Consider the following 27,456-nt stretch of genomic DNA (forward strand, 5'->3'; position numbering starts at 1 on the left):
ATAATACACTACAACATATAATTATACGTTTATAAATCTTTTAAAATCATAACTAATCCACAAAATAAATTAAATGCTGACTGGAGAGAAGAACATGGAGAAATATGGTCAAATTTTCTTATAAAGTGAAAAATACTAAAAAAACAGAACTATTCTTGCTTATATAGAATTTCCTGAGTCTTAGCTTTTATCAAATATTTTTGTGATAAGGCTGCAGAAAAATGTGAAAGAAAGATCCAGAGTCTATTTACACACAATTTAAAAACAATATCCAGAAATAAAAAACTAACTGGAATCATGGTTGAGAGATAGTTTGCTTGAACTAGCTTGGTTGAAGTTTAGAAAGTTGAAGAAGATAAACACAGGAGTTAAAAATTTTTTTCCCTAAAGAATTATTTTATAGCTTATACAATATTTCCTAGTAGATATATTATATGAATGTCATTCTTTTTCCGAAATTATGGCTGAAAATTGCTTACTTTTCTTAAATGTTGAAAATTTCTAATATCTATGTAATAGTGAAACTTTTCAGCAACAGAAATGGAAATTTCCTGGCAGCCTTTGGTTTTAGGGAGCTGTTCTCGGCAGGACGGACCGAACCTGGGCCTTCTCACACGCTGTGCATGTGCTCATCGGTCAAGCTAACCCTCTATTTTTTCCTCATAGGGATAATATGAATGATATGAATGATTAAATAGGAATGAATGATAAACTAAATCAAAACTTTAATTCTAAGAACCACTTTAAAAATCAGAAAGAAAAACTTAAGAAGCTTAACTACATTAAAAGTATATTTTATATTTAGTGCCTATTTTGTAGACTAGTTCCATTTTAGTAATTTTTTAAACTTAGAATGATTCTCAGAGTACTATTAGTTGTTAGAGTTCAGTGACAAGGAATTTAGTCTTTATATCTATATAAAATATATGTAGATTTATCAAAAATTGTATTCTAAACCATACTGCTGTTATATATATATATATACATATACATATATATATTTTAAAATTTGGGTCACACCCAGCGATGCTCAAGGGTTATTTCTAGCTCTGCACACAGGAATTACTCCTGGCAGTGCTCAGGGGACCCTATGGGATGCTGGGGATTGAGCCCGGGTAGGCTGAGAGAAAGGCAAACGCCCTCCCCACTGTACTATCGCTCTGGCCCCCTATATAATCTTTTTTTTTTTTTCGGGGGGGGGGTGGAGGGGAGAGGTGTCACACCTGGCAAACTCTGGGGTACTCCTGCTCTACAGCCAGGAATCACTCCCGGTGGTGCTCGGGGGACCATTTGGGATGCCAGGAATCTACCCCAGGATGGCTGTGTGGCAGGCAAGTGCCTTGCCCACTGTACTATCTCTCCAACCCCTCTATATAATCATCATTATACTGGTGTTTCTCAACCTTTTTTCTTTTTTTTTTTCTGGGGGGGAAGACAATACCGAGCAATGCTTAGGGGTTCCATTACTCCTGGTAGTGCTCAGGGACCATCTGGTATGGAGGGGATGAAACTCAAGTTAGTCACGAGCCAGGCAAGCACCTTACCTGCTGTACTACTATCCAGCTCTCAAACTTTCTTCTATATATCCCTTCCTACCCCCAGGACCATTTTCCCCCCTGGCACTTCATGGTCTAGCTTCCTTTGTTTATTGACTTATTTGTATTGGATCACCATGAGCTACAACTACAAAGCTTTCTTGTTTGTGCTTCGGTCATACATGATGGGACACCCATCTCTCCACCAGTGCCCCCAGCATCCCGCCTCCTCCACCCCGCCCCTCCCCCTGCCCATATGGCAGACAATTTCCTTCTTTCTCTCCCTTTCCCCAGGACCTTTTTGAAAGACACTGAGAGACATCACCCTCACGGGAGAGAATGGGGAAGCGAGAATGGGGAAGCGTGCTACCTACTGCACATGCTCTACTATCCTGAGCACACCCACCGCTTTCCCTTAAACATTCCACACGTGATAAAATGCATTTTCAGTCTATGTGCTATGCCATTTGGTGGCTGTGTGAATGGGGGTTGAGACTTTTCACCTCTCTCCCAAATAACCATTTTTTTTCTTTTTTGGCGGGGGGGGGGGGGAGAGGGGGGGCTGCTAAGAGGCAATGCAGCACTTGCTGGAACACACTCACGATACAAACCTTAAAGGCTCTTGGTGTGACGTAGCTAAATTTTCCAGACCACATTTGTTTGATCAATTCAGCATAAGACTTAGCTATTTCACCTCTCATTCCTAAGGGATTGTCAAAATTCAGTTCTTCTTGATACTTATCATTGAGGAAATATTCAGTAAGTGGAGGTGTGTTGCTCAAACACTGCAAAGAACAGAATATATTTTCATGTAAAAGTAGCCACACAGAGTTTCCTTAAAGTATTTTAATATGAAGAGAGAAACAAATTGATTTGCCATAAAATTAAATAGGAAATAGGAAAAACTGGAAATAGGAAAAATGATGAAAACTCTTGTACTAAGTAACCAGTCAAAGAAACAATTATTCATTTCCCAAATTTAATTGATTAGAATGAGTGAGTAAGGGAAAATGCTAGCATTTGTTCCTGTAAACTCTGCATTCATTTTAATCACAGCAAGCTACCTGTTAACTGAAAAAGTAGTTCAAACTTTTCTCTCTTGTACTTAATAGAGAGGTAGAAATCATGGATTGCTACTTAATCCAGGCACCTGCAAATTAATTCGTAAAAACTGAGTGCAAACAAATTAACTCTAAAGAGGTGTTTACAGCATTCACTATTAATTCCTTATCACAAAAGAGCAGCCTTTAAACTTCCCATTTGGCCATTCAAATAGGATGAATGGCCAAATGGGAATTCATCTAAGGGACTAATCTATACTGTCCCTTTTAGAAGAAGGGACAGTATAGATTAGTTAAGCCTGAGGAAACAAACTTCTGTTATGTGAACCACTGGTGAAGTGTTATTACTCCTTCCTGATCTGCTTTAACACCAGAAAAACCAAATTTCCTTCACAGAAAGATTGAAATATAAAAAAGCGAATACTCCAACTTATTTCTTACTTTTCTTCTCCATTTTAAATGGTATAATTTATATGAAAAAATGATAGCCCAGTAGTTTGGACACATTGTATCAGGTTACGTTAGAGTATGTCAAATAGTATCGTATGAACGCAATATTATTTAATGTACCAGATTTCTAGTGTCATTAACGATAATCAGCAATGACTAAGAGACCTTTGTTTATATGTAAATTTCTCTGTTCTGGGCGCTATACTGGGCAGTGCTCACTCTTAGTATTCAGTACTTAGGAATCCCCCCCTGCTCAGTGGGGGGGCGGGGGACGAACAGAACCTGAGCTCCTGAATACAAAGCATGGACTCCCACCCGTGAGCTACCTTTGCCCACCCAACACCCGCAGTCTTACAATCAAGTGTAAAAGACTAGTAGCAGAAACCAACTTCCGAGACCTCAGGTTTATGCTAATGGAAATCAAAGCTTTCAAAGTCTGCTTATCATTCTTGGATTACATTAAATAGTTTAGGTAAACTCATGCCAATAACCCACAAACTATAAACAAACTCTGATTATATGCCATATACTGTTTGGCTGAACTCCAAAAAAAAAAAAAAAAGAGAATAAGGTATGATACTCTATTTTGTGGTTTCAATTATAATTTGTATTTGCTCATGCTAATAATGTCTATTTTAGAATTTTCTATATTAAAACATAAAGTGTCTAATTGGTAGGCTGTCCCAACCTCAGTGCAAAAAAGGAGAATTGCTTATCAACTCGTGGAACTTGTTATGTATGATTCTCTCACAATGACAGCAACGTGAACAGTTAAAACCTGTGTGTGAGTTTGAGAAAGATAAAAGTAGATCATATGACATGTATGACAATATTAAAGAAAAGGACACTTTCCTCCTGTCACACTTTTCATGTCACCACTTAAAAATCATGTATACCTTCTGAGTTTCATTTTATCTTTTCCTTTTGGTATGACTGTTTGCTTAACTATAAACTCAGCATTGGAGGCAGGACGAGGCAACCTAGATTACACCAGTGTTTGAAGAAAGCATTAACACCATCCCGTAGTATTACCATACTAATATTCTTGGTGTTCTCATAAGTGTCATGAGATCTATTTTTGAACAGATGACTTACTACAAAAAGGATCCGCACTTAAGTAATAAGTGAGGCAAAGAAAGTTCAGGAGCAATTTCCAATTATTAACTAATAATTCATTTTCAAATCCTTCTACTGAAGAGCTCTGGAATATAATGTTCCACTACTGTTGCAGCATGGACTTATCAAAAACCTACTTTACGGCATTACAAGGTTCTTCACAGGATCAAGTTGTGCAAACTTAACTCTGATTTTACTTAGTCACTCAATGTATCCTTATCTTGGAGTTTCTGAATATATGCTAGCTTTTCAGCAGCATCCAGAGTTCATTTTCCTACATTTTGACCTAACTGTCCATTTTAAGTAATTTAACAGCAACTTCAAATGAAAATCTAAACTCTTTTAAAAAGGGCCAGTCACCTATGCAGCCCTGTCCCTTGTTAACCAAAACCACTTTATTTGTCGCCTTATTAGATTATTTAGAGATCTCTGACTTCCATGCATTCTTTGTCTAGTTTGCAACATTACTCCAGGTGTTTAAAATGTACCTTTTTTTCTTTATTAACTCTTACAAATCATTAATACTTAGATACCTCATCTAAAAGTTTTTCTAGATTCCAGTGTTTCTTCCTCCTTAAAATAGATTCATCTTGCTTATTTAGTGCTAACTTTCAGGCAGTGTTGATTTTATAACATACTGTAACTTTTCGACCACACAGTCTACCAAAACCGCATGGGCTGGAGTGATAGCATAGCAGGTAGGGTGTTTGCCTTGCACGTGGCCGACCTGGGTTCGATTCCTTCATCCCTCTCGGAGAGCCTGGTAAGCTACCAAGAGTATCTCGCCGACATGGCAGAGCCTGGCAAGCTCCCCTTGGCATATTCAATATGCCAAAAACAGTAACAATAAGTCTCACAATGGAGATGTTACTGGTGTCCGCTGGAGCAAATCAATGAGCAACGGGATGACAGTGCTACTGCAACTTTTGTTTTTAGTTTGCATGTAACATATGGTATGTTTAGTTTTCAGTTTGGCTCTACTGTTTAAAGACTGAGGCTTCCCTGAGGAGAGAGACCAGAAAGTCCTCTGTCTCACTGTCCAGCACGGAGCACCATTTAAACTTAGCTTGAGCACAATATATAAATGCTTACTAAAAATATTTTTGTCTATGTTTAAGACATTTATCTTATTAAATCCTGCCCCCATGGGACAGTCTAGCATACTCCCTATGGTGTATTCATATGCCAAAACCAGTAACAATGCTGGGTCTCATTCCCCTGACCCTGAAAGAGCCTCTAATGCGGCACCATTGGGAAGGACGAGTAAAGAGTGGCTGCTAAAATCTCAGGGCTAGGGTGAATGGAGACGTTACTGAGACTGCTTGAGAAATTTGACGATCAACGGGATGATGATGATGATGATCTTATTCAAACTTTACAAAACTGGGGCTGGAGCAATAGCACAGTGGATAGGGCGTTTGCCTTGCATGCGGCCGACCTGGGTTCGATTCCCAGCATCCCATATGGTCCCCTGAGCATCACCAAGGGTGATTCCTGAGTGCAGAGCCAGGAGTAACCCCTGTGCTTCGCCAGGTGTGACCCAAAAAGCAAACAACAACAACAACAACAACAACAACAACAACACTTTACAAAACTTAGTAACATTATTAAAAACATTTTGATGTTTAGAAACATTACTAAAGGAGTCCAAGTACATTTGCTTAAACCCCTCTACATGACTATGAAATCAAAAGAAGAGCACCTATTAAAAACTCCTCCGCCCTTTTGATTGACTTGGTGGTGGGTTGCTGCTTGGCTTTTAAAATCCCTAGAAACAAAAGAGCCCCTCATATTTTCACAGAGACATATCTAAGTTTGATTATAATTCAGTATTAATAAGCTAAATAAAAGTTTTTTTTTTCCTTTTTGGGTCACACCCAGCAATGCTCAGGGGTCACTCCTGGCTCTGCACTAAGGAATTACTCCTGGCAGTGCTTGAGGGACAATATGGGATGCCGGGGATTGAACCTGGGTCGGCGGCGTCCAAGGGAAACACCCTATCTGCTATACTATCGCTCTGGCCCCAAAGAACAAGCAATTTTAATGATAAATTATTACCCATATTAGCTGTCATCATGACCAATATGTACTGAGTTAAGTATGATACTCTAAAAAGTCTGATACTCAAAATAAAAAAAAACTAAAAAAAGTCCTAAAAAAAAAAAGTTCTAAAGAAACCAATTACCCTATTTTTGAACATGTTTTAAAAAATTTAAAAACATTTTTTCTTAAAATTTTACAAATAAAGAAGCAAAAATTCAGTAGTGTTTTCTTAATACAGATAACAGGTAAAAAATTGTAAATGATGCTAAACTTTTCTCTATCATTTTGAGTTTATCATACTTCTCACTTGGAACATATTATTCAAGAAATTATTTTCTTGAATGATATAAAGACCAGTGGGAATATTATAAGTTCCTACAACTTTTGGTATACATTTCAAGGCACAATTAAAGACAGAAGTCAAATGAAATGATGCTATGCTGTCAATCTGGTAGAAGACAATTAAAATCAGTCACAATATAGCTTATTTTATCGTCTGATTTGCTATTACTTAAAGCAATTCATTATTCTAACTTTAAACAAAAATTTAAAAACAGCCTTTTTTCTTGGTTTTGTTTTTGGGCCATACCCAGTGGTGCTTAAGGCTAACTCTGGCTTTGAGCTCAGGGATCTTTCCTGGAGGTGCTCAGCGGACCATATTCGGCCACTGTCACTCTGTTGTTCATTGATTTGCTTGAGTGGGCGCCAGTAACGTTTTCATTGTGAGACTTGCTGTTACTGTTTTTGGCATATCGAATATGCCACGGGGAGCTTGCCAGACTCCGCTGTGCGGGTGAGATACTCAGGATAGCTTGCCGGGCTCTCTGAGAGGGACGGAGGAATGGGACCTGGGTTGGCCACGTGCAAGCAAACGCCCTACCCACTGTGCTATCGCTCCAGGTACCAAGGATTAAACCCAAGTTGCAACATGCAAAGCAAATGCCCTACCCACTGGTTTGCTCCAATCCCCCACATATAAACATCTCTTGACAATTACAGAAATTGGAAACTTTGGTTGTCATTGAATGTAATAATGACATTCAATGACTTTTTTTATTTGTTCAATAATAAAAATCATAATCAAGAACTCGGGAGCATTTCTCTATAAAATTATTCTGCTATAAAATGATCACTTTCCAGAGCCTGGCTGTCAATACAGTGGGCAGGGCATTTGCATTGCGCAAGACCACGTGATCTTGGTAGCCCACATGGTTCCCCAAAACCAACAAGAGTAATTACTGAGCATTGCTGGCTGTGGCCCCAAAACAAAAGTGAGGATCACTTCCTGATTGTTTCAAAGCAACCTGTTTAGACCTATATACCTTTCTTGGGGTTGTGTTTTTGGGGGGCCACACCCAGCTGTGCTCAAGCCTTATTCTTGGTTCTGTGTTCCAGGGGCCACACCTGGCAGTACTCAGGGGACCCTACATCTACCACGTGTGGAATCCAGGCCCACTTCCTGACTGTATAAGTAGTGTTGGTACGTTGTCTTTGTGACTACGCATGAATTTTGTGATAGTCTATAAGATACATGACATGTCATTCTGAGGCAGAGAGTGAAATCATCTGATTTCAATTGACCAACACCAATATTTCAGTATTTTAGATCCAGAGCTTACAATTTATCACCATGGAAATAAGGTTCAAGTAAGAAGCAATGTGAGCAATATTAAATCACACATCTAAACCATATTTTGTTTAATTTTGTTGTTGTTTAATATTTTGGTGCCTACTGTTGTCCTAAAATTGGACAAAATTTTGCCAAGTATTTTATTAAAAAAAATTAGTAAGACTGAAGAATTCCATTAGTAGTTTCAAGTCTTCATACAAAAGAAAATAAGAGTTAAAGAAAATAAATTTAAAAAAAAAAGTTAAAAAATAACAACAACAACCCCACATTAATGATAGGTAAATGTGCCAGGCTAAATATTCCTGTATTTAAATATTTTTTAATGATCCCTAGCCAAGTCAGTAGTCTGCAAAATTCACACAAACATCTGAAGACCTAGGATCAAAAAATTAAGTTTTATGTGTTGTATATGACAGACTTTTGTGGCATTCACTAATTCAGCTTTGTGATGTAATTATTCACTGGTGATGCAAACCACAAGTTACTACAAAAAAACCATGGACTATAAGGAATAAGAATGGTGCCGTGTGCAAGCCACTTAGTGAGTAAGATGGGTGTTACGGCTTCCTCAAAGCACCTTCCTGCTTCTCCCCTTGTGCTCACCCACACTGCAAAAGGAACCACAAGTGATGAGTGTTCTTGAATGTGAACTTGAATTAGGAGTCTTAAGACAAAGACTGTGAAGATTATCATGCATTCCTCTCTTCTGTTAGAAACTCTTTATTTGTTAACCCTCATTTTCGGATTTCTCGTAAATGAATGGTACACATTCCTCTGGACTTTCTCTGAGCTAACTTTCTATCATGAAATCACCTAAACTGTATTTCTCTGGATAGTCTAGGTCTTAACTCATATCTGACTCTCAGAGTCTAGTATGATGAAGGAATGAAAATGCAAATGCCATTCAGATGGAAAAGCAGTAAATAATAGTGGGAAACACCTGGTTAAAAAGAGCTGAATTGCACTTTTGAACTACCCACAAGTTTTCTAAGTTTAAAATTAAAGTTAAAATGAATGTCCATAAAAGGTTTCCTAATGAAGAAACTATATGAATGCCCTAAAAATGAGCTTTTATGATAGTCCATCTAAGTAAAAACTGATTTTTAAAATAAGACTTAACATCTTGAATCTGAAACCAAACATAAAATGAAACATAAAAACTGTAAAAAAATTTTGTCAAAATAATCTTAGCTGAGGAACATTTTGCTGTGTGGCTCAATACAGATCTTTAACCTCTGTCATCAGAAAAAACTTTTTTAAAAAAATGCATCTATGAGCTATTCTTTAAACATTCTCTAAGAAACAGATTGATATTATAAATGAATATGGTTTCACTACTTAAGTTATTTGGAAAACCTACCATGTTCTGCATATAATTTTTTCTTAAACACACATGCATAAATCCTACTACTCTTATGTTACTTTTTAGAAGTTCTTTCACTAAGCATATTCTGATCACTAAGAATGTTTCTAGTGTTCTCTGGAAAAAAAATGTGATTCACGTAAGAGTCTTAATTTTGTATTTCACTACAGACTAGCTTTTTTAAATTGATGAAGTGAAATGAAAATTATACTACGTAAATAAATCTCAAGTCTGTAATCAACATATTTTAGGAAATGAATAACAGCCATCCCAATAACTTGTAATGAATCTGGAATTTCCCCAGTACCTGGAAAACAGTCAAAGCAATCCCCTCCAAAAAGAGAAAGTTGTCTTTTGTAATGCTGAACATGAACCTCTCCCTTCCTGCTCAGCTGCTCCAGAAGCCCAATTCTCAAGTGCTCATGTATGCTCACTACTTTAGTAAACCGGTAACTAGAACAGGAAAGAGAACAAACTTAATTTTTGATTACCTAACTCATTTTGTAACTGATCAAAATGTAATGTCACTCAAAACACTTAAAAAAAAAAGTAGCTATATCTTCAAACTGATCAATATTAAAAATAAAAGCCCAATCTAAAATGAGGGAATCATTTTACTATCTAACAATTAAAAAAAAATAAAACCTAAAGGAATTACTGATTTAAGTAGTACTAGAATATACTTCAATCCCCCTGGACTTTGAGGATACAGTGATAAAGAATTTTCAGATTTGCCACCTTGTCCTTTTTGATTTGTCCTGACGAGAGTATACAAGCATTCAGAAAGGTACTGTGCAATTCTGAGGCATTCTATTAATGCCAGGACACTGGCTCTACTTGTGTAAGGAAACAGTGGATGATAGTAGTAAATACAATAGAGCTGAACTTTGTTTTACAGAGAAAAACCTTTTAACTGTTTCCCTCTCTATACTGTCAGTAAAGGACACTAGAATACACTTTATATACTCATTTTAAAGTTTAACTCATTTATTATCCTAAGGACAACTATAAAGTAACATAGCTGTCTTTAAGGTTTCATTACATTAGACCCGGAATTGGCAATAAGTACTTGAAGCTGAGCAATCTGGGGGGAGCAGAGAAGATTGGGATCACACAAAAATTAGGGTGTGATTAAAGTGGTCAGAGGTTACTCCTAGCTGAGTGCTCATGAGTGATCTCTGGCAGAGCTTGGGGGGCTATGGAGCACTGGGGACTTGAAGTAGTGTTGTGTCATGCCAGGCAACTGCCTTACCTCCTGTACTATCTATCTGGCTTGAAGCAGGAATCCAAAGATCATATAATAACATGAACCATGAAGGTTTATGATTTTTTATCATCAAAAAGAACTTCAACTTTATATAATCAGTGAACAGAGAACAAAAAGTTATTTCAAGACTCCAAGAAATACCTAGATAATGTTCTGAAAGTATTTTCATTGTCATGCACGGTGAAAGAATTAAAAATATAGTTACTTTGGAAGTAGTATCTCAAATGAATCAATCAAAGAGGAGAAGTAACAGAACGAGGGATGAGTCAGAAATGTTTCAATGGCTCACATAAAAGAGAAAGCCGTTAAAATGGCAAGGAAGAAAGTAGATATGGGACATGTAATAGAACAGGCTTTGTGGTACATTTATTAATTCTTAACTTGGATTACTTGGTGTGATAGTTACCACTAACAGCACAAGAAGTAACAGGTTCAGGTTTTGGGGTAAAATGCCACATTGAAACAAATGTTTGAGAAAACTTGGCAGGGAGACAGATGGGTATTTGTCGATTTTAAGTGGATGTCCACTGCTCAAAAGTAGAGGCAACAAGAACCTAGCTAACAGGAGCTCCATCACCTTCTTAAAAGCAGAGATGGGGGTGGGATGATGGTCACAGTAATACTAACATAGGAAATGTTAGCTAGGTTACATTTACAATAGTAAATAGGAAATTTACTAATATGTGCCAAATAATTTATCTTCATTTAGAAGACGAACAAACCAATTCCTCTCTTTTTCCTTTTAAAATCTCATTTTATTAAAGCACCGAGAATTACAAAGTTCTTCGCAGTTGGATTTTTGACATATGATGTTCCATTACCAGTCCTGTTACCAGTGTCGACTTCCCTCCACGTGTTTCCTGATTTGCTCCTACCTCCCAGTCCAACCTTCCATCTTGACAGGCACCGGTTAAATTTCAAAAAAGCCCATTTCTTATCAACGGTCATACGACATATTAAGGAGCAGAATTAGGATTTTCAGCCAAGCAGTCCGGTTCCCCAAATTCATGGTTTTTTTTTTTCTTTTTGGGTCACACCCAGCGATGCTCAGGGGTCACTCCTGGCTCTGCACTCAAGACTTACCCCTGGCTGTGCTCAGGGGACCATATGGGATGCTGGGAATCGAACCCGGGTCGGCCACGTGCAAGGCAAATGCCCTACCCACTGTGCTATCACTCCAGCCCCCCAAAATTCCTGTTTTTAACCACTATGCTGCAGGATGAGACTAGAAGATGAGAAAGTTTGGAGAAGCACTCACTACCCTTTTCAAGGTCAAAAGTGCCTCTTATTCTACTTACCATTTTTTTAAAAAGGATGTGACAATATCTAGGTGTTGAAGTTGAAGTGAAAGGCACAGAAAGCAGTGCCTTGATCAGGAACAAGAGCAAGAAAATGTAATAGAGATTCCAAAAAGTTGATGATATAATCATGATGACAGACATACTACTACTTTGTGTATTAAATGAGACAGCTTTATCTTACATTAAGAATTTCCCAATTGCAAGTAATATGGCTCAGTGGTAGAGTATCGGCTTCTCATGTGTTTGATCTGCTGCACCAACAAACTAGAATTTCCACATAAGCACTAGTAACAATACTGTCAAAATGTGGGGCTGGAGCAATAGCACAGCGGGTAGGGTGTTTGCCTTGCACGCGACTGACCCAGGTTCGATTCCCAATATCCCATATGGTCCTGAGCATGGCCAGGGATAATTCCTGAGTGCAGAGCCAGGAGTAACCCCTGTGCATTGCCAGGTGTGATCCAAAAAGAAAAAAAAAAGTTTTGTTTTATTCCTGTGAAGCAAGATAGTTTTTACTGAAGCTTACCTAGAAGGACGAAAGCAGAAAGAGAAATACATGTCCTCGTGAGAACATAAGCTTCTCCAAAGTGGAAAAAAGCAAAGACCAGCAAGTGAGATACGGGTTCAAGGGAGCACACGTGCTTAAAAAACAAGCTTTAAACTGTTTACAATAGCCAGAATCTGGAAAAAACCCGAATGCCCCAGAACGGATGACTGGTTGAGGAAACTTTGGTACATCTATACAATGGAATACTATGCAGCTGTTAGAAAAAAGGAGGTCAAGAATTTTGTAGTTAAGTGGATGGGCATGAAAAGTTTCATGCTGAGTGAAATGAGTCAGAAAGAGAGAGACAGACATAGAAAGATTGCACTCATCTATGGTATATAGAATAACAGAGTGGGAGACTAACACCCAAGAACTGTAGAAATAAGTACCAGGAGGTTGACTCCATGGCTTCGAGGCTGGCCTCACGTTCCGGGGAACGGTCAACTCAGAGAAGCGATCACCAACTACATTGTAGTCGAAGGCCATGTGGGGGAAGGGAGTTGCGGGCTGAATGAGGGCTAGAGACTGAGCACAGCGGCCACTCAACACCTTTATTGCAAACCACAACAGCTAATTAGAGAGAGAAAACAGAAGGGAATGCCTTGCCACAGTGGCAGGGTGGGGTGGGGGGGAGATGGGATTGGGGAGGGTGGGAGGGACACTGGGTTTACGGGTGGTGGAGAATGGGCACTGGTGAAGGGATGGGTTCCCAAACTTTGTATGAGGGAAGTATAAGCACAAAAGTGTATAAATCTGTAACTGTACCCTCACGGTGATTCTCTAATTAAAAAAAAAAAAAAGTAGAAATAATAGAAAGACCATATTTGGCAGTTGTGAAATGGAAATAATAGAAAAATAAATAAAAATAAAATAAAACTTACATGTCACTGTCAAAAAAAAAAAAACAAGCTTTAAAAAGTGACTGAGACATTTCTTCTCGAGGTTCAGAATGCCTAGAAAAGCTTGAAGCAGTAACTGTAGAATTATTCAAAACACCTACATTAAATGCCAAATCTTCAAAATACATGTATAAATACACACACGTATACATACATATATATATGTAACACCATTGTGTGTGTACATGAATCAACGAATCTATTTTTAAGAAAGCAAACTCTGTAAATGATGGTCATATTTTTATTTTACACCTGAGATATTATGTAGAAATCATTTTCCAGCAACCTTCAAATTTAATGGCGGGTGTGTGGGGGGCACACCTGGCTGTACTAAGGGCTTACACCTGGGTGGGCCCAGGGGATCATACTGGGTGCTGGAGCTTAGACATGGTCAGCCAAGTGCAAGGCAAGTGCCCTATGTGCTGTTCTATCATTCTGGCTCCCTAAGGGACCATGGCCGACTGAATTAAGAGGTTCTATGTTTATTCCATTGATAAATGCCAATGCTCAAAATATTTAGCATTTACTCCTATTTTCAGAGATGCCACACCCATGAAAACAACATTAATGCCTAGGCTGTACAATGGAGGTGCCAATATCTATTAGTGAGTGTGTGAACGAAGTGTTTTCAAATATGGTAAAAAATATGGGGCATGGAAAAATTAGGCCCAAGCTATAATGCTGCAGTTGAGCTTCTCATAAATTTAAGTCACATTAGATAATAATATATGGAGTCACAGTAAATAATAACATACCTAATGAAGTCAAGACCAAACTCAAATATGGTAGCTTCTGGTAAATCTTCACTTACTTTCCAACGCACTTTTATGCCATTTGGCTGATTTAGCATATTATGCATCTTTCATTTTCTTTTCTTTTTAAAAAATAGCTGATTCATTAGACAATGAACTTTTAAGAAGATAGGTACTATTCTTGTTCAATTCTAAGAAGAATTTTTATAACAATTATAACCAATATTTGGTTATAATATAAATTTAGAAGAATGGTTGTAACAATTATAATTGATGTTTAGAACTACACCGGACAACACAGCATTGACACATATATGATATATATGAATTAGCAAAACAAATTAGCCAAATAAAAATAAGAAAAGTAGTCGCTTTAATTCTCCTACCTGAATTTCTCCAATCTTAGATGAACCTAATCTTACTGTATGAACCCAGTAATTTAATGTACCAGTCCTGGGCAGAGGGGAAAGGAGGACGGGTGAATGGACCCAAAGTCAATTTTCACATTCTGACCTAATGTCTCCAGTTTCAAATTAGATTTTAAGAACTGGAGTGACAGCACAGCGGGTAGGGCGTTTGCCTTGCACGTGGCCGACCCGGGTTCTATTCCTTCCCCACCTCTCGGAGAGCCCGGCAAGCTCCCCGTGGCGTATTTGATATGCCAAAAACAGTAACAAGTCTCACAATGGAGTCGTTACTGGTGCCTGCTCGAGTAAATTGATGAGAAACAAGACAACAGTGCTACCGTGCAATGTTGCCGCAGAGCAATACTCCTTTTATTCTTTGTAAATGATCTACCTTAATGTTTTACCTAAATGTCTATGCTTTTCCGTTAATAAGTATAATAATATTGCTAAACAGCTTGCTCTTGTAATCATTTTTTCCCCCTATTGTAATGGCAATGCCCTTTCTTCATTAAAAAGTTATAATTTGGGATGTCTAAGAATAGAATGACAGGATAAAGGAACTATGGCAAACATATAAAATAGAACACTACTTGGCCTTAAGGAAAAATGAAGTCGTGCAATGTGCTGTTAAGAGGATGGATCTGGAGAGGACCATGCTGAGCGCAATCAGTTGGAGGAAGAGGAACAAACCAGGACGATTTCTGTCATATGGGACAGAGAAACCCGGGAGGGGAATACCAAAGGCCCCGAAGAGCAGGAGAACTAGCTAGTGGGAGGAAGCCTGTCACTGGGGCAGGGGTGAGGGTGGGGGAGTAAGTCAGGGAGGGAACACTATGACAATCGCAGATGGGAAACGAGCCTGCCAGAGACAGGCTGGGGGAAACTGGGGACACTGGTGGAGGGCAGTGGACACTGGTGAAGGGATTGGTGTTGGAATGTTGAACGCCTGAAACTTAATCACAAACACACTGGTAACTTTGCAATTCACAGTGATTTTATATTTTTTCTTTTTGGGTCACACCCAGCGATGCTCAGGGGTCACTCCTGGCTTTGCACGCAGGAATTACTCCCGGTGGTGCTCAGAGGACCCTATGGGATGCTGGGAATCAAACCTGGGTCGGCCGTGTGCAAGGTAAAGGCCCTACCCGCTGTGCTATTGCTCCAGCCCCAGAAATTTTTTCAGGTCATAATTTGGGGCCGGAGTTAGAGTGCAGAGGTCACTGCGCTTGTCTTGCATACAGTCATCCAGGTTCGGCCCCTGGAGCCCATATGATCCCCCTAGTACCCCCGAAAGAGTTCCCTGAGTGCAGAGCCAGGAGGAAGCCCTGAGCACCAAACCAAAACCCAAAACAAATAAACCAAAGAAATGTTCTAATTTAAAGCTTATTCCTAGGATCTCATCTTTATAGATGTGGTAATAGATGCAATTTTCCCCAGGCTTTTAAATATCGCAAACAAATTATCCTTAATTTTATTTCCAATCTAGGTCTCTAACCAATATTTTCATACTACAATATCCATCAGTCCCATTTGTCTATGAGGTATTTACATGGATATTCACAGGTGTCACAAACTGAAAACTGTAGTTTTTTTTTTCCCCTTTGTTTTGTTTGGGGCCACACTGCAGTGCTGAGGGCTTGGACTCTTGGCTCTGTGTTCAGGGCATATTCCTGCTGGTACTGGGATCAACCTGGGGTCGGAGGTATGTAAGGCAAGGAACGTAATGTGTATACTGTTTCACCAGCCTCCAATACCTAAAATATTTTAACTGACAATCTCTTCTCATTTCTCAATCTTTCCTTTTGCCCCGTCCCACTACAGTGATTTCATTCAACTGTTGTACTACTGAAAGAGTAAGTCAGAATTGGGAACACACTTTTCCCTTCACTTTCTATTACTGTGAATGCCGTCTACATGTCACTGTTCTAGGAAAAGCGGCGGCAGCAGTGATTCAAGCAGTCATCTCTGTGCTCACTATGTGTGCGTGTTGGAGAAAGCTGAAATAAAAGAATATTCCCAAATACCCAGTGAGCATGTCTGATGGCCATATGAAGGCACTTATTATATACAGAGTAGGTTAGTATCTGAGTGATAACAGACACCTAAAAGGAGATCCTACTTGGAGAATAACGACACAGCAGGCATAGGAAATTGCAAGTTCAGAGACACCAAGATAGGAATATTCTTGGCATGATGTGAGGATCTAGTGAGAACACAGGAAAGGAATAAAGTGACAGGTAAGATAGCAAAACACCCGGATCAAATAAGTACTGTTTCTATGTTTTTTTTTTAAAGACCTCAGCCTTTTTTAAAGTGACATAGAAAGTACTGAGTATTATAAAATGAACAGGTAATGTCTGAGTATTATAAAATGAGTATTATACTGACATAGAAAGTACTGAGTATTATAAAATGAACAGGTAATGTCTGAGTACTATAAAATGAACAGGTAATAGTTACAAAAGACTGCTGTAACTATTCTTCTGAGAAAAATCACAGGGTTCTAAAGTGTTTGAATATAAAAATCAGCTAAATAACTGAAACACACACACACACAAAAACCAACAAAAAAACAAAACCAAAAAAACCCAAATGAAAAAACAAAACTCAGGTGAGATGATGATAGCCTGGAATCTTCAATATCTCCTAATACATTAAAATCCAAATTTCTGTATGATTTGGGCTCCTGCCTATTTCTCTAACATCATTTTATGCCACTCCCTTCAAATATTCCTTTACAGGGTTTCATCTTTTTCTCAAACTAATTAAGTGCCTAACAGACATCACTCTGGTTTTAGCTCAACTGTTACTTTAGCTCAAATCAAAATCAAAACTCTTATAAATTATTATTCTACAAATTCTTGTTATTCACTTTCCCCCCCATCATGATACCATTATCCACACTTACTTATTTCACGTACTAGACAATTTGTCTCATGGGAATATAAATTGCTGTGGTATCATGTCTTAATTAGTGACTATCAGAAAGTCTGTCTCTTTGAAGAAGTATTAAACTAAGCATCCAATATAGGCAAAGTGATAACTGTGGACAACAAGTTATCATCGGAAACATTTCTACTTGCAAATAAGAAAAATGATCATCTTCAGAAATTCCAAGAGATGAGGAGATCTTGGGATTAATTATCTGAACTGTGAACATAATACTCTGTATATCTGTGTTCTTTTTAATGCATTAGCCTGGCAAGCTACCCATGGCAATTCCATATGCCAAATACAGTAACAAGTCTCACAATGGAGACATTACTGGTACCCGCTCGAGCAAATCGATGAACAACGGGATGACAGTGCTATAGTGCTACCTGAACTGAGCAAAATTTAAGAACACATTAAAACAAAATAAGCAAAAGACAACAAAACAAGCCCTTAAGAAGAATTAAGTATATATATGGCTTTCTTCTTTTTAAGATCAGTCCAGTACCTACATTTTCTAGTGCTATTATTCAGTAATGTAATTTATAATTTAGAATGTAAGCTAGACACCCTATAGAAACTCCCAACCATAAAGTATAGAGTTAGCTAAATATGCACCGAGGAAAATATTGCTTAGAAAAGATTTTAACTGAGAAAATTAGTTAATTTTTCTTTAAAGTAACAAATTTGAAATTATTCTTTTTTGGAGGAAAATTTGTAACAATAATCATAAATTTCATGTTGACAATTCTTAAGTGTTTCTTTTAATTACAAATAAAAGTCCTTGGAATAATTATAACCAATGCAGGATAATTTCGATCTAATTATATTAATAACTGCTGTTAAAGATCGCCATAAGTAATTCTATCTAGTGGGCATACTATTAAGTTGCTCAGTTTTTCTTTCTCTTTTTCTCCTGTTTCTGGGCCACACTCAGCAGTGCTCAAGGCTGTGGTCAGGGATCACTCCTGGCGGCACTGGGGCCCCAAATGGAGTGCCAGAGACGGAGTCTGTTGGTCAAGTGCAAGGAAAGCATAAATTGGCTTTTTTTTTTTTGAAAGAAAAGTAATGTAAAACCATTCTGTCTCAAAATCAGATGTAATTCTTTGATTACTTATAGCCCTCTGTTTTTGTAATTTAAATGCAGTAGGAATAGACAAGCTTCTTCCTCCAAAGCATCACTCCTAGAGATATTTGCATATTAAACATGGAAAAGAAAATTACTGTCTCCAGTATCTAAGGTTAGGAAAGGCACAATGTTTGTGTGTATTTTTGGTTCAGGGGACTGAATCGATGAGAGGCATGCTCTCTCCACTTAGCAATATCCCTGGCACTCTAGAAAACTATTTTTTAAAAAAAAATTTTGTTTTGCTTTTGGACAAGAAATCACCGTTAGTCCAATTACACAAGCACTCACGAGGTGATAACATTTTTCGTACAGCTAGGAAAACTAGCTCCTTGCAAAACTCTGTTAAATAGTCCTTCCAAAATAATCCAGTATTGGAATTCAGGCTGGACCTCCCTCTCCCCAGTCAAAACTCAAATTACTGATAGGTGTGTTAGGAAAGTAACTCCAGGCGAGATTCTTCCCGACCCCACAGGCTGAGACGTCCCGGGCATCCCTGGGGCAGGGGTGAGCCCTAGCCTGCCCCAGCAGAGCCAGCCCAGCAGCCACGCCTCCGCGCAGGGGTGAGCCCTAGCCTGCCCCAGCAGAGCCCAGCAGCCACACCACCGCGCAGGGGTGAGCCCTACGCCCGCCCCAGAAGAGCCCGGCAGCCACACCTCCGCCCCCCACAGTCGCCACATCGCTCCTGGCCAGTCTCCACCGCGCAGACAAGCCTCACCCAGAAATCAATCTGCTGAAAACCCGAGACATGCAGGTTTCTCGACTGGACTCTCGGGCTCTCGCAGGGCTCACCCTCTGTCCTTCAGGAAGCCCCTGCACGCACGCCCAGGAACTGCCTCTGCCGACAAGTAAGCCCATTCACTGCAAGTAAGCCCATTCACTGGCCAAGACGCAGAGACTCAAAAATAAATTTCAAAAGAAATCCAAGGGGCGGAAAAAAAGCAAGTAATAATTCCTGCTCAAGAAGCTGCCATTAAAAAAAAATTAAAAAAAAAAAACCAAAATGGAAAGAACACCTGATTATTTTATAGTTTAAACCTATCTTTGTGATACTGTGTACGTTTCCGCACATAATACAGAAGAAACTCAAACAGTAAGTTTAATTTCCTATGTTAGATAAAATCTGCCCTAGAAAGCAATAGTTTGGATTTTTAGTTAGCCATATTTTTATTTTACCAGAAGAACCCATTTTTAAGATCGTAAAAGTTCAAAACTCGAAGGTATCAGAATAGAAACAACAGCTACACAGAAACATTCTTCACACAAAAAAAATGTTGTTTCTGTATATAGTATTATTTTTTCTTAAAAAATAAAGCCTTCTATTTGAACATTCTCTGAATTTCTTTCTTTTTTAAGAAATTTATGACACACTTATTTAATTTTTACTGAATCACAGCGAGATACACAAAGTTGCTCATGATTGGGTTTTAGTCACAGAATGTTGCAACATCTGTCCCTTCAACTGTATACATATCACACCACCAAAGTTTCCAGTTTCCTTCCTGTCCCCTGAATTCCTTTGTTTCTTTTTGGTCATACCTGTGCTTAGGAGCCTCACCTGGCTCTGTGCTCAGAGATTAACCCTGGCCGTGCCCAGAGGGCCCTTTGCAGTGCCAGGATTTGAACCAGAGTTGTGGCAGCAGCAGCCACATGCCAGGCAAGCACCTGAGCATTTGTGCTCTCTCTCTCTGGCTTCTTCTGAAGTTCTTGACTGTTTTCCTAACCGAACAGACTGTTAGAACAACGTTGATTTTCAAAATGCCTGGGAATCAACTGATTTTTCCGTTGCACAATAGGAATAAGGAATAGATCCTTGATCACTGATCCTTTTCAATGACTTCTAAGAGCCGATTTGAGGAGCCCTATTGTAAAGAATTTGAAAATAACCGTCTCACACAATGCTGCTTTCCAGCGGAACAGGCCATATTACTTCCCTGCTTCAAGTCCATATGAAGAGTTGCTTCTTCCAAGAAGCCAATCATGAACCTCCTAGGCCTTGACAATGAAAAAGACAAGGGTTGGTGTGTTTCTGGATCTACTCAACTAATACTAAAAAAATTATCTCCAATAACACAAACGGGGGTTAAAAAAAAATCAAAACCCCCAAACTAGACATTATTTCAATAGAAGAATACGCATAGGGTACTAGAAAGCTATTTTGCTAATTTAATGTACTATTAAGACAAGGAGGTATGCCTATAATCTTAACTATACAAAAGACTGAGGCCAATGGTGATCTGAACTCAAGAAAATTTTGAGTTCCTTGAAGACTGAATGCCTATGAACATTGATGAACATAGATGACATCTTGAACATCATTAACCTAAAAGCTTCCCAAGAGGATTAAGTTAACAAAGTTCAGAAATGAGGCAGTTGACATTACTGCAATAAAACTGAGTAAGAAAGAAATTCAATTTCTTCAAATTAATCCAATTAATTTCTTTCTTCATTTTTTTATAGTCATCACCAGAAATAGCCAGTATTGGTTTTGTTTTGTTTTTTGCTTTTTGGGTCACACCCGGCGATGCACAGGGGTTACTCCTGGTTCTGCACTCAGGAATCACTCCTGGCAGTGCTCAGGGGACCATACGGGATGCTGGGAATCGAACCCGGGTCTGTCTCGTGCAAGGCAAACACCTTACCTGCTGTTTGCCTTGCATGCGGCCGACCCGGGTTCAATTCCTGATTCCTCCGTCCCTCTTGGAGAGCCCAGCAAGCTACCCAGAGTATCTCGACCGCACAGCAGAGCCTAGCAAGCTATCCATGCGTATTCGATATGCCAAAACCAGTAACAAGTCTCACAATGGAGATGTTACTGGTGCCCGCTCGAGCAAATCGGTGAGCAATGGGATGACAGTGATACAATGATACTATTAAATCATCTTGGTGATGCTTAGTTAACAGATGATAAAATATTTTCATCTCTTAAGACCCCTGACTAATTAAACTATTTTCAGAAAAAAATAGGGTCCACATTTCACTGCATAACTACCATAGATTTTAACTCGAATTATTTTTTAAAAAGTGGAGTGCAACCATTAAGTGAAACTTAAAAAAAAAAACAAACTATGCTGGCATTACCTAGAAACTGGGTGTCACTGTTATGTAGTGTTGACAAGTATGTACTGAAACACAGCATGCTTTTCAAACCATTTTAACCTTTGGATATACGATAAATTTTACTACCTTGGTACACTAAGAATTCACTTTTAAAATTATTGAGTAGTATAAGAAATCATATTGAAAATTCGAACTACCATTAAGTAAATGAATTGTCTCTAATTTCACAAAATCTACAAAAAAAACTTCTAAGAAGATAGAAAGTTGTAAGGGGGAAAAAGCTTAATTAAGAAAATAGTAACTAGGGGCTGGAGCGACAGCACAGCGGGTAGGGCGTTTGCCTTGCACGCTGCCGACCCGGGTTCAAATCCCAGCATCCCATATGGTCCCCAGGGGTAGTTCCTGAGTGCAGAGCCAGGAGTAACTCCTGTGCATCGCCAGGTGTGACCCAAAAAGCAAAAAAAAAAAAAAAAAAAAGAAAGAAAGAAAGAAAGAAAGAAAGAAAATAGTAACTAAAAAAATCACTTAAGGGCAAGGGAGAGAGCTCGAAGGGCCAGAGCACACAGGGAAGCCCAGGAGTTGACACTACATTGCTCCCTCAAACACCTCAAGAAGCAATTCCTGAGCATGGCTGGTGTAGCATTCCCTAAAGTTATTTTAAAAACTATCCCATTTAATAGACAAATAAAGGTTATTGGCATCATTTCATGTGCCTTCTTATGACAAATTTTCAGCTGAAGGGCTAAAATCAAAATTTAAAAAATCATAACTGCTTTTAGAAAATAAAATCAAAGTACTAACTCTAGATTTGGGTTAAAAGTGGAAAATATAACCTTCATTTTTCCAAGTTAAACTTTAACGAGTTTTTTTTTTTTTTTTGGGGGGGTCACACCTGGCGATGCACAGGGGTTACTCCTGGCTCTGCACGCAGGAATCACTCCTGGCGGTGCTCAGGAGACCATATGAGATGCTGGGAATCGAACCCGGGTCGACCGCGTGCAAGGCAAATGCCCTACCCACTGTGCTACTGCTCCAGCCCCCTTTTACGAGTTTTCAAATCAAGACGCGAATATGCAGTAAGATCATAGCTAAAAACACTTGATGAAGTTTCTATCTAAAATTGCTCTTAATGACTCTTACCACAATAGATAAATATCACCCTGGAAACTGTACTTTCATCAAGGCCATGTTTTGCTGAAATGAAACACGCGAAAAGTGGAATGTATCAAAAAAAGGGCCTAATGTTAGAGCTCCCATTTGACTGCAGTAAGACAGTCCAACATGGTGAGGGAGATAGCGTGGGGTGAAGGCGCATGCCCAACCTAGGTTTGACCGCTGGCACCAGAAGGTCTGAGCAGTGAAGGTCATCATGCATGGAAGCCTGGCGGGCAGAGAACTGTGAGGCATGAATGACTTCCACAGCCTAAGAAACAACGGGCGGGCTATTCTCCACAACACCTCCTCCCTGCCCGCCACTGAGAAAAACAGAAGTAAAAGTGAAGGTTTTGATCTTACATACAACATTTAAGAAAGTTCAACACATGGAAAATCTAGCTCAATGAAGTTGATCGAGAAGATTTAATTTTAATACCAAATTTTCAGAAACTAGTTAACCATATGGAGACAAAACACTAAACACTGCATAAAGAACGGGAAACTAGAATGCAATATTCTCTTAGAAGGAATTTAGTTTGAATGCAAGTTTAGTCTGAATGTCCCATGAAGAACATTCAAGCTTATTCATTACTGACAAAAATTTTTATGTCTATTAAAATACTGCCTTAGTCCTTATGAAAAAACACCAACAGTGGTTTTCTGTAGCAGCACTGTCATCCCATTGTTCATGGACTTGCTCGAGCGGGCACCAGAAACGTCTCCATGGTGAGACTTGTTGTTACAGTTTTTGGCATATCATATGCCACGGGGAGCTTGCCAGGCTCTGGCGTGCAAGTGGGATACTCTGGGTAGCTGGCCCGGCTCTCCGAGAGAGACAAAGGAATTGAACCCAGGTGGGCCTTGAGCAAGGCAAATACCCTACCTGCAGTGCTATTGCTCCAGCCCCGGCCCTGGTTTTCTTAGTAGAAAATTAAAACAAATCAACCTCAAGTTATATTAAACTTCCAGAAGCAAAATTATTGATAGTGCACAGAAAAATTATGTATATATATATATATATACATAAAAGTATACGTATATATAAAATCTGACTTGGTAATGCAAAGCAACTGGATAAAACACTTTCCCAGAAATTATGCCAAAGATAGCTTCCAATGATCGGGTGAGACAGTCTAATACTTATCCAATCATTTTACAACTTGTTTCTTTCTCTCTCTGAAAGTTCAGCACCGGCCGTATTTGCTGTTTAAGTACGAAGACAACACATTTAGGCTTGCTCTTCTGGATAAACCCCTGTGTCCTCTTCAGAAAAATTAAACTTTTCTGAAGTTTTAACTGTTCATAGGTTTTTTAGTAAAAGAAGTGACTATATCATACCTGCTTCATCATATTAATTTAGTCATGAAACACTAAACCAGAAATTAGAAATTATCATATACCCATGAATTTCCATAAGACTGCCTACTCCAACAGTTATGACAGACATAAACTAACTACTATAAAAACTATGGTTAAATTAAGAGATAACTGGATTGATGACAATGTCAAAAAGGATTTAAATAGAATTTTGGATGCAAACAGTCCTATATATTTTTTCTCAGATAAAAAGACGCAAAATAATGTCTACCAATCCATACTCTAAATTTTTATCTTTGGAGGGTCCCTCTCAGCATAAAAGATTTGGTAGTAAGTTTGAATTACATAACAAATTGAAAATTTATAACTAAAAATAAAAAATCTGCAAAATTCTGCAAATAATTATATATAAAAAACCCCCTCAAATTATAAAACTTGTATATCAATACTTCAGTTGTTTTAGGGAAAAACCTTTATCTTTAAAGGACAATAAAATGCCCATTCTAAATTTACACAGTGACCATGATATTTAAAAAAAAAAATCACCTCTCATTACCTCAATACCAATCAATTATATGAATAATTAATAAGTCAGGTTGGAAGAGGATACGAACCAGAGCAAGAAGCAAAGGGAATGCCCATGGGTAGAAAAGAGGGGAAAATGAGGCGGTGACCTCACAGTACCAGCTGAAAGATTTTTAAGGGAAAGGAAAAGCTGTTAACATAGTACACACACAAAAAATTCACATAAAATTGTCTAATTTTTAAAAAATTCAAATTAAAAAATATTTTGATTGATTTTAAGTGATAGGATTGGTGACTATAAAATAGCAATTCTCTAGTATTCCCACTAATATCCAAAACAAACAAAAAGCAAGAGATTTTCACTGAATATGTAGAGATCTCAACCTTTTCCCTTCTTAGACCTACATTTCTGTTTCCAATTGTATTTTTGCCTAAGTGCTATTCGATCTTCTACGATCTGAAAAATCAGTCATGTGCTTACAAACTGAGGAACATGAAAATAGCAGCATTAGAATGAGAAAAATATATATATTTAGCACCTCTATGAAATACTCTAAAATATGTTTTGACACGCAAGACTCAATATCACTCTTCTTGCGTTACTGATAAGCACAAAATACATATTTTGACTTTGTTTGGAAAAAACCTACCTGAATAGCTGAGTTCATGAAGCAGGTGTTTCCCAAGTTACTCAGGCCACAGAGGCCTGGCTGCTCATTATTTCTTCCAGGTTCTGAATAATCATAGTTCTTATAAGCAGTATATGATGGAAGACAATAATTTGAGTTTTTCACACTAGAAGAAAACAAAAACATATTTTTCATCATGCAGCCAATACAAAGTACAGAGAAAGCCTAGATGAGATATGTGGTTTACTCACTGAATTTTATAAATAAAGCATTTAACTCAGGAACTTTTAAAGACATGAACTTAAATAAAAATCACCCCTTAAATGAATACACTCTTCATCCAATCAACAAATTCACAGCAACATCTACCACACCATCCGATACAAACCACTATTATATCTCTCTACCCTTGGTTAATTGGAGCAGCTTCAGAACTTGCCCCATTCTTCATTGTTCCATCAAACTGAAAACATTTGGATTTTAAACACCACCCACAACAATAAATCATCTCATTTATGTTCCTTTTGTATCCTGCTACTGTAACAGAGTAAGAACAGTAGGAACAGGAGGAGTTGTGCATTAGTTACAGGTGAGAGCAGATATTTCCATAGTCTCTGTGACATCACCTTTCTGATGCACTGAAGATTCTATTTATAGCTTCTACACTAGATCAGCAAAATCTAATATTTAAAAAAAAAATGACAGGTGTTCAGGAATACAAAAATGAAATGATTCTAAGAAAATACATTCCAATAATTATTTGGCTTTTCTTTATGTTTGTTCAAGTAATGTAGTTTATTTCACTAAGTAAATATAATCTCAGGATTGTTTTTACGATCAATAATATTAAATATTGACCTAATAACTATACAATAATCTTGATTTTAGAGAATCCAGGCATAGTTAGAAATAACTAATAAAACTCATTATATTAAATGATGCTTCACTCTTTTTACATGTAATAAAAAATATTTTGTGGAAAAGGATGGATCCTCAATTTTTAATAGGCTACTTTGTAAAATATTTATGATGGCTACTTTGGATATAATTCAAAAGTATACTTTCGATCTTTTTTTTTTAAAAAATTCATTAGATTCAACCTGAGTTAAGAATCAAAGGTCATTTTAGTAAAAGCAATGAGAATATAAATAGAAAATAGTACAACAGATTAAACATGATGAACTGTAATGGATAATCTCAATTAGCTACATTTTATTCCTGGCATTTATAGCACTGTTGTTCGAGCGAGCACCAGTAACATCTCTACTGTGAGACTTGTTGTTTTTGGCATATACGCCACGGGTACCTTGCCAGGCTCTGCCGTGGGGGCGGGATACTCTCAGTAGCTTGCTGGGCTCTCTGAGAGGGACGGAGGAATCGAACCTGGGTCGGCTGCGTGCAAGACAAAGTCCTACCCGCTGTGCTATCGCTCCAATTTTAAGTACTTTAAACTGCTGTCTACACTTCCTTATAATAAAAAAATTAAGTGAACTATACTGCTTGTTCTTAAAAAAACCCTACACACACACACACACACACACACACACACACACCATGCATGCAGACCACACATGCGCACACACACCAACAAGCTATAAAAGTAAAACACATAAAAACACATCAACCCAAACGTACACACGTAATTCTAAACTGTTAATAGTTTTGCACTAAAAAGATAATAGCCCTCCCACCACAAGCAAAAAGACCAATTCCCAGATCAAAGAAAAATCTTAGGGTTCAGAAAAATGTCACTTTGATCAATCCAAACTAGAACCGTGTACTTGGACTTGCAGTTATTTACTTCTTTTAAATCAAAAGAAGAAAGCATATGGAAAAAAAATTCAAGTACCTTTTACTTTTGCAGATCATTAGCTTTTTCTGATTCATATCTTATTCTACAATCCCAGTGACTAATGAGGAACAAGGTACCAATCCAATACATGATTATTCAAGGACTGGATTTTGTGACGAGAATTTTGCTGATGTATTAAAAAAAAGCTGAAGAGTTATATTTTATTTCTCTAAGTGCTGTAACTCAAGGTCAGCTACATATTATAAAAATGCAAGCCCTATGTTTTATCCATTATAGAAAAGCATATTCCAAAAAATTATAAAAATGAGCACAGTATAAAAGTACGTCAAATTCATGTTCATGCCTAATCACACACATACACACAAATGCAAGTGAAAGACTAAAAGCACATTTACATGTTCATTCCATAAGTATAAATTGAGATATCTGCCTCTCCCCACACGTAACACAAATGGATGCTGGAAGCTCTATTCTTCTTTGTGGCAACAGGATGGAATTTGCTGGGATAGGGATTCCTATTTACTGAGAA

The 27,456-nt window shown here is 38.0% G+C and overlaps 1 protein-coding gene across 5 annotated transcripts in view; it reads right to left on the minus strand.

Annotated features, from left to right (window-relative positions):
* Window positions 1-27,456, minus strand: part of USP15 (ubiquitin specific peptidase 15) — a 120,183-nt gene that overhangs the window by 24,493 nt on the left and 68,234 nt on the right. For 3 of the 5 annotated variants that reach the window (XR_008628520.1, XM_055126500.1, XM_055126503.1), the window contains 2 exons: window positions 25,136-25,280; window positions 2,147-2,320 (listed from right to left, as the gene is read on the minus strand). Coding sequence is in view for 4 of the 5 variants with exons in the window: in XM_055126500.1 (XP_054982475.1) it covers window positions 2,147-2,320; window positions 25,136-25,280 (319 nt within the window). In the remaining variant the exon portion in view is untranslated. Of the gene's footprint in view, window positions 1-2,146; window positions 2,321-9,505; window positions 9,605-25,135; window positions 25,281-27,322; window positions 27,433-27,456 lie in introns of those variants that run through there. The other 2 variants (XM_055126501.1, XM_055126502.1) reach the window with 2 other exon arrangements.

The sequence above is a fragment of the Sorex araneus genome, chromosome 2, assembly GCF_027595985.1.
Source record: "Sorex araneus isolate mSorAra2 chromosome 2, mSorAra2.pri, whole genome shotgun sequence".
In the NCBI taxonomy this organism is placed as follows: domain Eukaryota; kingdom Metazoa; phylum Chordata; class Mammalia; order Eulipotyphla; family Soricidae; genus Sorex; species Sorex araneus.